We start from the raw sequence: 15,182 nt of genomic DNA on the forward strand, positions 1-15,182 counted from the left end.
AACTAGTCATCCACTATATGTAAAGAGGACTTTATGTGGATATAAGTTCTATTCTTTTTGTTTGTGTAGAGCATTCTTTTCTCCTAAAAGCAGACAATCATTTGCTCCTTCAAGGCTTTTTGAAAGCCTTGCCCACAACTATTACAGGTGATGTCTAACTCTGGAAGAGTTCGACCAAGCTGTGTAAGAGAGAACTGAGAGGCAAACTGCTGGTCAAATGCGGTTTCTATATGTTGAGTGATGCAGATGCTCAAAGTTCACTGCATTAAATTATCCATGGTATTTTTCATATGTTGGTCTATTGACATGTCTGTAAAACTATTTTAATCCACTTGAATTCTGTGACTTAATATCATAAGATTTGTATGATAGGGGTTTCATGATGATTCCAAGGGGTCTTAAGTGTCCATAAGCTAGCAGGTAGCATTTCTTTTCCACACAAGAGACGACTTGTCTCCACTAAACTATGCAAAAAATATGAAGTGATGGTAGTAACAAGAGGAAGAGTTTAGAATAAGATTTATACTACAGTAAACTGAGTGGTAGGCATTGTCTTGTACTGTGTCAATAATTAAAATAGTAATGAAGCATCATGTAGTTACTTTGCAGTAAATATCTCCAGAATTATGTGGGCAGCTAAGAAACTGTAGGGAGAGATGCTTATTAAATTTGTAAAATAAAGCATGCTAAACAGAACCATTCCTAGAGAGTGATGAGGCAAGACTGGAGTTTTCTTAGAAGTTTAAATATCAACATGGAGAAATAAAAGTGCTTAGGCTTCTAATTGCTTGCTTGGACAGAGCTATGTGAAGGTTGTTTGTAAATCTTTTCTATGCAAATGTTGTCTGCCTCCCTGACTGCAAGCATTTTTACAACAATTATTTACAGGTTTGTCTTATTACTTTCCTCTCATAAACTGGACTAATTTAAATAATAATCTGTGTCAGAAATAGTAATTAAAAAATATCCTTATCTTCTGTTGCAGTACTTGTCTGTTGCTGGGACTTTTATAATACTTACAAACATTTAATAATTTTATAAATTCAGCCTCTTATTTTGCTAACCTATAAAAATGAATTGAAAAGGAAAATAAGTCTAACAATACTTTCAAAACACACCAACTGGTGCATTAAAATACATATTGCTAAGCAAATTACTTTCTGGGTGTTTTTGAAAAACAAAAGAGTTCTTTAACCTATTAATAGTTTTGTGGTGGTGGGTTTTTTTTAAAATCCTTTTGTTCATTCAACAGGTTTTTAGTGACATGCTGCTAATGCAACAGATACGTTCAAATAATGGACGTGTTACATCAAGAAATGCATAAGTTCTTTTACATTGCTTGTGGCATGTTCTGTCTTTGTTAATCCTTTTATACCACTCAGTAGTTCAGAAATTAAATGAAAGGGTTAAGGTCTAAATTCTGTTTGATTTGCTGCAGCAATTTGGAGAAGCTGGGCATCACTGGAGTTAGATGGGGTGTAAGTCATGACAGAGGTTAATCTCAGAGTAAGATGAAGTTGTCTAATGTAAGTTAGACTTTATTTCCTAGGGGAGAAAAAGAAAACATTTTGCATAAGATTTCTCCAATGTAAAGAAGACTGACAACATGATGAATGGTCTTCATTTATGATTAGCACTATTGCAGCTTTTGACTTGTTGTTGTCTTTATGTGTGGTATTAAGTGGAGTTTACCCCTAAAGTCATGTCAGTGCATGACTCTCAGGTCTGGTAATTCGCATTAGTGAGTCCTGATCTGTTGCTTAAGGAGTTCTGGACCAAAAGTTGTCTTTCCGCTTCTCAAACACTACGTTTCCTGGTATGAATTGGTTTGTGCTGGTTTGATTAATGTTATTGGTCTGACCAGGAACTGAAGTAGAGCATAACTTGATTCAGCAGCAGATAAGCCCACAGTGGTACCTAAATGGGAGAAGGTACCTATTTGACTCTGTGATATGTTTTGAGTTAGAGCTTTGCCCATGAGTGCTCCAGTTCTACGTAAATTTTTGATGCCATGGAAGTACACATTAACTTCTGTGTGCATAGGTTTAAACATTGTGTTGCAGTGTTGAAAACTGTTGCTCTTAGGCTCAGGTGGTAAAATTGAAAGGCTTTTATGGTATGAAATATTTTTTAGAAAACCAATAACCAATCCACAACCAGAGAAGGATAACAGGAAAGTATTGTGAGCTCTTTGATTCCTCTCCAGTTTATGTGCTTAAAAAGCAAATTTTCAAAACTGCCCCAACATCATTTAGGAATGTAAGTTCATTGACAGTGGTAGTTGCTGGTTTTCATTAACAATACCAGGAGGACAGCAATGATTTCGTGTGTGTGTGTGTGTATATCTTGTGGCATCAAAACAGTGGCATGTAAATGCCCTTGTGAGTACCGACATAACTGCATACAGCAATTTGCAAACAGACCTGTCCTGTTTGCAAATACCATCATCCAGACTGGTTGAGCATTTGCCTCCCCCACTTTGAGCATGCTATTGTGAAACGCTCTTTTGCATTTCACAGAAGGTAACTTGTTGTTGGATGTTTCTGTGCCAGCTTTGGTACAGATTATTTCTGATTATGATTAAACTACCTTTTGCAAGATAAAACCTGTGTTTATAATGGAACACTAATTTTACTGAATTTTAGGAGCCTGTTTTGTTCACTGGAACTATGAGGAAAAACTTGGATCCTTTCAATGAATACACAGATGAAGAGCTGTGGAATGCCTTGGAAGAGGTGACTTGCTAAATCTAATAATGTGCATCTTATTTTTACTAGCCAAATGACACAACAGTGCTCGTGTGTTAGGTTGTAGGTGTTTTCATCAGGTTTAGTAAGGGCATACCTGTTGATGGAAAAAGGTAGACCATTGTGTGTGCCTTTCTCTGTATGTGTATTTGCATGTGTTTGTAGGCATGTACATTGTTATGTCTTTTATGAAAAAAATTACCCTTTGGGATGATGCTTTGGTTACATTTTGATTCATATCTTACTTCTAATGAACATTAATAGATTCTTAACAATGTGCTTTAATGTTTTTGGAATTCTGATAACTGACACACCATGTAATCCAACTTGGCACTTACTCATTTTATGTCAGAATATAAAAGGTAAACCTTGCATACTTATTGTTGTGTCATCAGGCACACAATAGCTGATTTAAAAGAGACTTACTCATCCCACAGTATGTTGACATGTCAACAGGTGCAACTGAAGGAGGTTGTGGAAGATCTGCCTAATAAAATGGAGATGCAGCTGGCAGAATCTGGATCTAATTTTAGTGTTGGTCAGAGACAGCTGGTGTGTCTTGCCAGAGCAGTTCTAAAAAAAAATCGGATCCTTATCATCGATGAAGCAACAGCAAATGTGGACCCGAGGTAAAAACAAAATGTCATGTTAAGATGGGTTGTTTTTTTTCCTTTTAATATAATCATCTGTACTGTAGAGATGAAGTTAAATGCTTTATATTTCTTGTATTGGTGTTTATAGCATCATAACTGTCTGTTCCAAAATGGGGTGGCTGAGATTTGACTATAGGGCAGATTATATAGATTCGCAGATTAATGGAACACCATGTTGGAAGGGACCTCAAGGATTATCTAGTCCATCTAGGGTAAGAATATAGTTTAAATGAGATAGCCCAGAACCCTGTGAGCTAGGCCTTGAAACTGTCTGATGTAGGGGAATCCACCACTTCCCTTGTAAGTTTATTCCAATATCTAATAGTTTGAATGGTGAAAAAGTGTTTTCTGGCATCAAATCTGAATCTCCCTAGTAGCAACTTGTACCCATAGAAACTTGTACCCGTAGAAACTAAGTGCTCAAAATATCTCTAATTTCAGTGCATTCCATGGAGTAGGTAAGTGACTCTTCAGAGTTTATTTCTACTGCAGCTGTAGAAAAGAAGACAAGAGCCTTCTTAGAAATGCATATCAGTGACATCAGAATAGCCATGAAACAAGTTGAGCTTTGTCAGTTCGTGACAAAAGAATTGGAAGCAATGTCTCCAGGAAATAATAAAAAAATTGCTAATAAAAATATATAGAAAGGTGAAGAATAGGTATAAGCAAACCCAGATACCTCTATTACAAGATACTGTCCCTTCAGATAGTTCAAACACTAGTGTAGTAAGTTATAGAAAACATAGTGGTGGTGGGGAAGGTAAGCTATCCTAAACACCCCAGGAATTGCAAAACGGAGATATTTTAAAGCTGCAAAGGGACTCATTTATCATTCGCTACTTTTGCCTTGTATAACTCAGGCCAGTAGAACTTTCCTGAATTCATTCCTGTTTGAACTAGAGTGTACTTCAAGTAAAGCATCCAACCTCAATAGAAAAAAAAAATAAAAATCAATGACAACCCTTGTTAAATTGTTCCAATGGCTAAGTACCCCCACTGTTAATTTTTGAAATGCTGGTGGAAATATTTTGGAAACAATACTGCAAACGTACTGCATCAATTAGTCTGAGCTGAATATATGGTTCCAACAAACTATGGCTTGAGGGAGAACTCAAAGTCCAAAGAGGACAATAACGCAGCAAGTCCCTCAAACAGATGCATTAAGGATTTTCTATGTCATCTGGGCGTGACTCATTTTTATAACATCTTCTTGGGGGAGAAGTGGTGCCACTAGGGTAGCTTTGCAGTTCAGCTGACAGTGTATTTCTAAAATCTTTAGAGAAATGCAGTCCCTTCCCAGAGATTCTCTTTTGTCTTTTTTATCTCTTTTTCTTTCTTCTTTTTTTTTTTTTTTTCCATTTTTGACTATTAGTTTATTTTTGTCTGAGCTCTGATAGATTAACCATGATTAATCATAGCTGTGGAAATTTAATACCATCTTACTCATCCTCCCTATTTCAGCATTTCACATGTGTGTGTTCTAAACTTGCACTATCCATGTAATTGATCTTGATTAATGTGTGCTGCAATATATATTATAATAAGGTAAATGTTTGTTTGTATCAACTCAAGGTATAACAATACAAATAATAGCTTGGAACTTCTTTGAATTCAGATTGCATTGCAGTCGTTATTACCTTTTCCTTAATGTGTTGCTGTAACTAGAGCCAAGTATTTTTCAGCTGTGCAATCTGATAGGGCACTCATGAGGAAATGCTGATGTGGGTTGCTTAACAGCAGTTAGGGAGGCATTTTTGGCATGTAAGGAAAACCTCCTCTTCTGATGCACAACCCCCATACCTGGCACCTTTGTCTCTAGGCTGGCGGCAAGCACGCCTCGTATCAACCACCTGGGATAGAAAGCCATGGGGAGCTGGCACCAGCTCTGGAGATACTCTTTCTCTTTTTGTTTTTCTGGATCTTCATCTCTTTGCCTGAACCACTGCTTTCAACCATGTCCGTTCTCCAGTTCAACCTGGAAGCAAATGTGAGAAGGCAGGGTTAGGGCTTGAGAGGAGGAGAAGGAAGGGTGAGATGACATGAGGTAGCGGATGCCAGGATATGACAGCAGGGTGAGAGCTGTGCAGTGTACCTTTGCCAGGGCTTAGGAACACTGCAACTCAGCTAGGCCTTTGTTACTTGTGGCTGAGTGAAGCTGAGCAAAGGAGTTAAAGGAAGGAATTTGAAGTTTATCCTCTCTCCTTCTTGCGTCTTTCAGCTCCCACATGTACCCTTATTTTTCCCCATTCCTCCACGTAGCTACCAGCTGCTCTGCATGCTGCAGGGGTGTCAGCACTGTCGTGAGGGAGAGGAGGAGCTTGCCATAAAGACAATTGCCCTAAGTCAGACTACTTGTGTGTTTTACATGATGACTGACAGACATTTAATTGATCTTATCTTCTTGGTCCTGAAGCCAGCATTCTCACTTTGAAGAATGGAGTAATTTTAAAGCATTTGAACCCTTCTGGAAAGTTGCATGAAATCTGGACCAGTAGAGATGAAACTTTTTCTGTAGTCACTTTGGTAATATCTAGAAAGAAAACCCTTCGTAACTGAGACTAGTTTTTCAAAGAGTGAGTTGAACTTAACAAGCTTCCTGTGCACTGACTACACTATTATGTGTTACCTTGTATTTTTTGCTGCTGGGAGAGGACAAAACCTTTTGGGACCAGTGGTTTTTCACATGGGTTGCTCATTGAGTCTGGTAAAAACAGCCATTGCACACAGTTCAGTTTATTAGCCAGCTTAACCTTGTAAAGTTTAACCTTTCATTACATCTAACTGCTATCTGTAACTGTTTCTCTTTTGGAGAAATTATCTAAAGCCACTCTGGAGTTGTGTAGTTGTGAGATATGCTTTCATGACAATTCCAGGGGGACTTTAGACTGAAGATAATGACTTACCCAGTTTTCTTTCAGGAGCTTAGTTGCTTCTCATTCAGGTCATATTTATTCTTGCTCTTTAGATAGTTTTATTTTCACACATTCAAATAATTAAGGTATTCAGGTTACACGAGATACTGGTTTGCTGTAATACTTGGTGTTAGATCCTCAAACTGTGGTACCAGTGGGACAGCTATACCACCATTTTGTGCTTTCGTATTGTATTGTTCCTTGCAATGGTGAGCATTATGATTCCCATTTTCATATAATCAGATTATGATTGAGTTTCTGTCATCCAGCAGCCCTGCTTTTGGTATTCAGGTTGCATCTTGGGTTTGTAATGTGCCTGAAAGATGATGGCTTTTGATCCACTGAGATGGGTGATGGAATCATTTGGCATTTGCTTGGCCACTTTGTCAGTGTGGGTAGACACCACAGTGTTCATTTATGCTCTGAATAAAAAGACAGAAGTACTGCTTCCTTTGTCACTTTTCACAGGAGTAGTTTGCTCTAATTGACGTGTGATACAGTCTCTACTGTCTGTCAGCACACAATTCCATACACAGATCCTCTGCTCAGTCTTCTAGATTGTCTTGTCTTTTAGATTTTCTTGCCTTTCCTACATTCTTCCTGAGATTCCCCTGGAAGTTACTGATGATGCTTCTGCCTGCCACCCCAAAAACCATACTCCAAGATCTGCCATGAACCTTAGAGAGGATCTGATCAAGTCATTATCAGCTGACATGTTTGCATGAGATTTCGTACTGTGATATTTAAAGATGGAACTATTAGGTCTCTGATTACTTTGTAGAACATTTGTCACACCCACAATATGGCCAGCAGTTTCTTATTAGGAATAAGCTTATATTCAAGAAAAACCTGTTTAAGATAATAGTCTGATAGTATCTATCAAAGAATGAGAAATGGTTTCTATTGTAAATGCAGGAAGAGGTGGTGCTATGAGGAATGCATGTAATAAAGGAAGATACAATAAATGAATACAGAAGACAGGGATGTTCAAGAATGAGGCATTCTCCTCAGATAACAGTAGGAGTAACCTGAGAATTATAAATAATTCTGAGCCCTTTCAAAAATGTTGTTTTCATAATTCCTGAGCAACCTATGATTCTTTGTGTTCTGTTGTAGCTCTGCAGGAAGATTTCCTTTACATAATTCTAAGGAGTATTGAACATTTCATTTCTGTTTCTTTATTCTAACAATAGCAGAGTGTTTTCATGTATGGCCCTGTTTTTTCCCTTTTGAGAGTAGTAAGGTCATTAAGGCATCACTGAGAAGACACATGCAAAATAATATGTGTGCATTAACACTAGGGTGAAAACACTGATACCGCAGTCATGTGGGATGTTAATGATGAAAACTGAATTTGTTCTGACTCCTCATGTCTCTTTCTCTGCATACTGGCCTTTATTCAAAAGGAGAAGTTGAGGAACACCTGCTTCCCTCCATGTTCTTTAGCTTTTTTTAGGAAGTAGGAGCACAAGGACCAAGCCTTCTCAGACTGTGGCCCAGAACCTGGTTCTTTTAAGCTCATGACAGAACTTAAATGGTTCTGTCCCAGATGAAGATGATAATCATCATGCATGGGAACTCTTACTTAATAGTCTTCCTTCCTCTCTGATAATACCTTCTGTCATCAGTGGGGATTTGTTTTTGTTGTACTGATTGCTTAATCTTATTTTGTTGTAGAAGTTATATTCAGTCCTCCAGAGTATGAGCTTATGCTTCCTACTGTGGAAACTAAATGGTTACTTCATTCCTCCAAGTCATCCTGTTCTTCCAAAGCTGTCTTTGTCCACTTTTTATTGTTAGTGCCTCCTGACATGATTGCATCAGAACAATTCTTTTCTTTTTGCTTAATTTATGAAGTGATACCAAACATTTATCATGTGTAGACAGATTGAATGTAGAGTACTACTTCTGTCTAAAAAAAATATTATTTGTTAGAGGAAGACATGTGTTGCATGAATCTCTGCTGTATTTTATTTGATTTTTCCAGTTAACAATTTTGAAGAATTGAGGCTTTGCAAACAACTGATTCAAGCCAATCTGCCTGCCTAAATAGTTTATCCAGATATCTCCTTTGTTGTTTTTTAACCATATCTACAGAATGTATTATTCTTCATATTATACATAAAGTATTATTTCATGTTTTAATAGAAATCCTGGAAATGAGACCCATGCCTTTAAATGCCTGACTTCTGGGCTGGAGCTTCCTTGGCTGATCTAACTAAAACCCAGTGTATTTTTGAGTTCTTTGTCTTCCTTCTGTCCTGGATGAGATTTTTAGTTTCTCTACCTTTTTCACCATTGTCACCTGTCATAGGTTCATGCATGGTAAACAGGTTAACCTGTCCATTTCTCCCAATACAGAAGTGAGGGGAAAGCTGCACACAAAAATACTGGGTTGAGATAAAAAGAGTTGAGATTAAAAGTTTTACTGAGCAAAACAGATGATAATAATACAATGCACAATCACCTTAGTTAATAATATAATATAACATAACATAACATAACATAACATAATATAACATAATATAATATAATATAATATAATATAATATAATATGCACCTTAGGTTAGCCTTCTTGCAGAAACAGGAATGCAGCATAAAGCAGAAAACCAGGGAACTAGCCAGTTACCACCCATCTCACCACTTTTCCTGTGGGAGAGAGCCAGAACCCAAAAGCATCAACCAGAACAGGAAGCCTCTCATGATACAATCCAAACTTACTGCCCCATAATACTTTACTCCAGCCAGCACTTTCATTTGAAGCTGGCTTGAGGCAGGGTGGTATGAATAGCAGCAGGTTAAAACTCAACTTATGACACACCAGTATTTGTTTTGAAGGCTGATGGGCAGTATGTGAGAGCTCATATTGCTCATTTTTGTGCCCAGATTGGCATCCAAGGCTTGCTGTGCACTGTGGGCTTCCAGGTGCCTCTAGAGGGCATTCATCACCTGATGGCTGCCTAATTCAGGTGCTCTGATTGACTTTAGAGATTTGGAGACTTTCATTGACTTTAGAGATTTGCCCACTCAAAACTGACTGGTGTACTTCAGATTAGGTGGTGGGAGTGTTTCTCTTGTACTTACTTAGATGGCTAATTTATTTAGTGGGTTGAGGCTCTTAACTTCCCTTCCTTGAGTTCTGTGTTCCAATTGCTACTTTTGATTTAAGGAATGTGTCAAGTTCTCTTTTTTTTTCTGTGTTCAGGTTTTTGAGCTACTGCAGTTCTAGTTTAGTTTACCAACCACCTCCTTCATTTCAAGTGCAAAATATTATTAAATAAAGAACCTTAATTATAGGCTGGTTTGGGGTTCATTCAGTTGATTTGCAATGAAGCACATTGACTTTCACCAACTTTTTTTTGCTGCTTCCACAAACTAAAGCTTGAAAGAAAATAACAAAAACTTTCTTTTTTTGGTGTGGAAATCCATAGGAATATCTGACTCTACATAGCTTTCCTCTTTCTGTAATCAAAGACTGGGAAAATGGTCTCCTGAACAGAAACCCACTGCTCTTGAAAATCAAGAAACTCTTTCGTGCTCAAGTATTAGAGGATAGATTTCAGAGTATGTTTCACGATATGCCTCCAAGTCATCTAATGTAATGAGAGAAGAAGAAACACTCTAATGACTTCATAAGCATATTTCCTGCTATGCAGTCATGTGTGATGGTCATAAAACCTGCCTGCTATTCAGTTATCCATGCAAATATGTTATTTTTGACTGTGTTGCTCTTGATGTGTTTCAGAACAGATGAATTCATTCAAAAGACGATCCGTGAAAAGTTTGCTCACTGCACTGTGCTGACCATTGCACACCGCTTGAACACCATTATTGACAGTGACAGGATTATGGTAAGACAGTTAACTGCTTAAGTGTTTATTCCCCACCCCCCCAAAAGAATGATAATGTTATTGACTCATTTCTTCATTTTGATCCAAAAGTGGGAAGAATTTTAAGTCGCGCTTTCGGCTTACCGTCGTTCACCTAGCTATTCTAGTTACTGTGATAGGCAATTCATAAAACTGTAGAAGTAATGACCTGAAAAGACTTCTTACATTGTCTGGCCCTGTGGTTTCCAACCTGCAAGGCGTGAACCTATTGTGGGTGAGGTGCAGCAACAGACCTAGGCAAATAAACTCTGCCAGCCCTAGGAGCCTGTGATGACACACCCTAGAGGCTCTGGACAGAGTCAGCTGGATTCAGTCAGGTTCATTAATTCAGTCTCGGTGGGCTGAGGGAGGCAGTCGCAGTACTTAGTGGTGTGGGATGTGTGAGGAGGAAGTGGTAGAAGTTCTGGGGCAGGAGATGTGGTGGTAGCTGCCCTGGGGCAAGGGTGGTAGTGAAGAAGTGGAACTAGACTGGTGAGGTAATAAACATGGCCAGCTTTCTAAAGCAAGGTTCCAACAGCAAAGATGAAGCACTACCAATCCAGCACCCTCTGCCATCTTTGTTCCCAACAGAGCAAGGATGTACTCTGCCACTGTGAAATAGCCTTCCTGCCATCTTGAAATATTTGCTGAGTATTTTCATAAAGGCAGTGTGGCCTTCCTCAGCTCTTGGGAAGTGAGGCTGGTTTCTGTGCTTGAAATGATGTACACCCTGCAGTTTTGCAGTTTTCTGTGGTAGGAATAGAAGCTCTTTTCATTTTCTTCACAACCAGTTAATGAAGTAACTGATGTAGGGGGAACACTGAGTTTGTAAGTCGAACTCAGATTTAACTGGGTTTTAAGCAGAAATTACCCTGCACTTCTCAGTGGTACCCTTAAGAAATACTTTCTGCAACTTTTGTTTTGTAAAGATGAACCATGATAATGCTTTCCATGTTTTCTTTACTGGATGCTCAAAAACATTTTAAATTCAGTGATTGAATTATGATGGTTGCCTGAAGTACACAAAATTAAACATGTGGATCTACTGAGGTGAGTGGCATTCTGAGGGGTAGAACAGATTGTGAACTGAGTGATTATAGTTTATTTACAAAGAGAGAAACCAGCATAACTGCCATAAGTAGTCATATAATTGCATGTAATAAATAAATATTTTCCTCACTAGTGAATACCTCCCCACATGTCTAATGGATATTTTGGTGTTTTCTACAACTAAAGTGAACAAAGGATTTGTGAGGAAACAGCTGTGACCTAATTAATGGCTCTGTGTGTTTGTTAGCTGTCCAAAGGGATTTCTGTGGGTTTTGGTTTGTTACCATTGACATGTTGTGCACAGAATGCTCTTTCCAAGAAGGTGCTTTCTTAGCTTTACTTTTTTCTTAGTTTTACTTTTAATATCATGCAGGTATAATGAAAATTAAATATGTAGAAATTGCCCTTTCCCCCAAATTGCTCAGTATTGTTACCAACTATATAGCTACTCTACTGCATTTTTAGGTCCTATACATTATTCTTAACCTTATGTTGTTTGTTTAGCTACTCTTGCCATTTCCAGTTTCCTGAAAGTTTTTTATGCTCATACATTGCCTAATACAGTCTATTTTTTAATACCTTTGACTAAGAGTATTCAGGAACAGATTTGCAAGAAGATGTGACTTTCAGTCTGCAGTTCTTAGTAACGCCTAAATATTTTTCATCCTTTTGCCTTCCTTCATTTTGAACTTCTATAATTTTGGGGAAAAAGAGGAGGGTTAGAGACATAGGACATAAAAAAGGAATAAACTGACGTGTGATGCCTTAACAAACCTATTTTCTTGACATCCTTATTCTGTCATTCTGTCTCTGCAAAAATCAGAAATATTATGGCATATTTAGAATGATCACAGTTATGACAGATGTGCTTTTGTTACGCTTTTAATTACTTGGGTTATTCAGGCATGTAACTCCTACTGGGAATATAGCAGAATTTTGGAAGAATAAGACAAATGTGTGTTAAAAATGCAAGGAGAACAAACATTCCTCTAGAAGTCTTAACTATTAATGAGTGCTGTTAAGAATAAAAACAGCATTTATGGAAAATTAATAAGGTACTTAACTATCACAACAATTGAGAAGGCTCAGCTAAAGAAAGTTTTCAATGTATTTTAAAATTTGTTTAGTCAATATTGTGTTTTAGTAATTTTTAAGAGTAAAAATTCTCAAACTGAAGTGCATTATTCTTCCATTACCCACTAGTATTAAACCCTCTGACCTTATTTCTCCTTTAGCTGAGACCTCGAGGTGCAGTAATGCCTTCATTTATAAGCCATCCCAAAACTCTGTTGTTTGCTATTGATAAGTTTGCTGTGGTAAGTTTGGTAGAAAATGACAGAAGAATGGAGTAGTAACAATTGTCTTTTGACAAATAATGATTAGTTACTTTTCAAACAAATTTTGACCAAACTTGATCATCCCTCTGAAAGCAATCACAAAAGGCAAGCTTGTTCTTGAACAAGTACACATAACCCGAACATAAACTATGGTTTCCCTCTTCTCCCATTGAATTGGATTGAAAGGAACCTCAGGAGGTCTCTAGTCTAACATCATGCTGAAAACAGGGTCAGGACTAATTTCAGATCAGGTTTCTTGGAGCCTTTTCCAGCTGGGTCATGAAAACCTTGAAAGATGGAGATTCCACAGTGTCTTTGGGCAGCCCGCCCCTGTGTTTAATTACATGTCACAAAATCTTTTCCTTGTATCCAATTGAAACCTCCCTTCAGTTTATGGCAATCGTTTCCTGTTTTCCCATTGTCTGTCTTGTAAGAACCTTGCTTCTGTCTTCTCACTAACTTCCGTGTAGATACAGGAAGATTGCTGTTAATTCACCTGAAGCCATCTGTTCTCTAGGGTGAGCAAGCCTGTCATCATGTCCTCACAGGTCAATTGCTCCAGTCTGCTGACTGTTCTGATGACCCTGTTTCAAACTTGCTTCAGTTTACCCTCAGCCATCTGATTCTGAGGGACAAAACTGATCACCATACACTGAGCACTGAAATAAAGCAATTCTCTTGGTCTGCACTCTTCGTGATACCCATGGCACACTGTTTGACTCCTGTTTATCTTACTGACCACCCAGATGCCACCTGCTTCTCAACACAGCTCATTGTCAGGCAGTTACACCCCAGTTGACATGGATGCAGGGGATCAGTCCATTCCAGATTCAGGATGTTGCATCTGTTGTTGTTGAGTGTCATGAAGTTCATGCTGACCTACTCCTTTAGCCTGTCTAGATCTCAACAGCTTTGAATGTCAACCCTGTCTTAAGTGAACTGCCTGCAGTCTCCAATTTGATATTGTCAACAAGCTTCTGAGTTAATTCGATTTAATTTCTGGTTAAAGCAGAACTTTCCAAAAGAAAACACAAACACCTTTAGGCTTTATCAAAACATTTTTTTAAAAATTAGAAACTAATGTTGAGAAAGTCATGAGAAAATGTCAAGTTGGATGAGTATTTAAATAGGAACTGAACGTGAACTGTTGCATGTCTGCTCACACCCATCATAATAACCAGTTCTATTTTAGAAGAGAAGAAAAGCCTACTGGAAGAGGGAAAAAAGGAAGAATGTTTTATTCAACTGTAGACAAATCTGGCCTCAGGAGTTGTTTTAATTCTCGTTTGTTCCATTCCCAAAACCATACCTCTGGTTTCATAATCCAGGTCACGCCTTAAGAGTATTTCCATTATATCTGTCTTTGTGATAAACACATTTTATCAGAACTTCAAACGCTTAAAATCATTGAGGGAAGAGCTGTATTGTGTAACGTGATACTCTCTAACCCAATCACCTCAATGAGTAATACTACATTGCACTTGCATAGGACCTTTCATCTGCAAATTGTAACGCTCTTTACAAACATTAATTAATTAAACTTCAAACATCTGGGTGAGATAGGGAAGTATCCGTACAATCTTTGGAACCAAAGTTGGAAAGACTTGCTAAGTCAGACCATCAAATAATACTACCATAAAATTATAATCCAGCGGTTTGCAAACTTCTTTTTTTTTTTCCCCCCCTCAATCCTTCTGTGCTTCTCCAGTATCTCCTAGGACAGGAGATTCTCATTCCTTCTTCTTCACTGGTTTGAGAATCCCAAGTTGTGACTCCTTCTGTCAGGTGTTAACAGTACCTGTTTGGGGTCTTTGGCACAGGCAACCACCCTGCTGCTTGGCAGAAGGGGAGGGTGAGGTAAATGCTGCAGTTGCCTCTTTGATGGCAAATCCTGGCAGAAGCTCAGCTCGGGCTCACTCCACTGGCCCCTCATTCCACATGGCTTCCCCATTGCCACAACAGCTGCTTCCCTGTCCTGTCCTAACCTTAGAGGGCGAGGACCTTCTATGTAAATTTCGTTTGCAGATCACCAAACCAGGAGCAGCCTGGAGCAGCCAAGAGGCACCACTCCCAAGACTTCCAGTGGGATCTCTTAAACTCCCCATCACCCACTCGTACCTCTCCTCCCTGCTTCCTTCTCCAGGTGAAGAAATACTTTTTTAAACCTATTTTTTTACAGAGTGGGGAAAACAGAAGCCTACAGAAATTGAAGCTTACCCAGGGACATAGTGGATCTGCAGCAAATTAAGTAGATGCATCTGACAAGAGCCTGATGCAGTTGTGTGCTCTCTGTGCTATGCCATAGTCTCTCTACAAGAAAGCCACAGAGCAGTCAAAACTTGCGTGTTTTCCAGTGACAAGGTTGTTTCTCCATAGAGACTTTTCATATCAGTGCAGTACTTCTTTGAAATGGAAACTCTTAGTGCAAGCAGAACTTGATCTAAGTAATTAAAAACTGTCATTCAAATAGGAAGTTTTTCATGAAGAGAATTATGGGAAGAGATTTGATTTATTTGTGGGAAAACCTGTTCTGGTTGCATTCTGAAATGACTAATATTCAGGGTAACAATGCAGTGTACTTCACAGCCAGACTTGAGTTGCCTTTTGGTTATT

General features: G+C 38.4%; 1 protein-coding gene across 1 annotated transcript in view; it reads left to right on the forward strand.

The window, feature by feature from the left end:
- Positions 1-15,182, forward strand: part of ABCC4 (ATP binding cassette subfamily C member 4) — a 157,115-nt gene that overhangs the window by 126,326 nt on the left and 15,607 nt on the right. The window contains exons 27-29 of the mRNA XM_054163062.1: positions 2,646-2,735; positions 3,204-3,376; positions 10,059-10,164. Of these exons, the coding sequence (XP_054019037.1) occupies positions 2,646-2,735; positions 3,204-3,376; positions 10,059-10,164 (369 nt within the window). The remainder of the gene's footprint in view (positions 1-2,645; positions 2,736-3,203; positions 3,377-10,058; positions 10,165-15,182) is intronic.

The sequence above is a fragment of the Dryobates pubescens genome, chromosome 7 (assembly GCF_014839835.1).
Source record: "Dryobates pubescens isolate bDryPub1 chromosome 7, bDryPub1.pri, whole genome shotgun sequence".
In the NCBI taxonomy this organism is placed as follows: Eukaryota; Metazoa; Chordata; class Aves; order Piciformes; family Picidae; genus Dryobates; species Dryobates pubescens.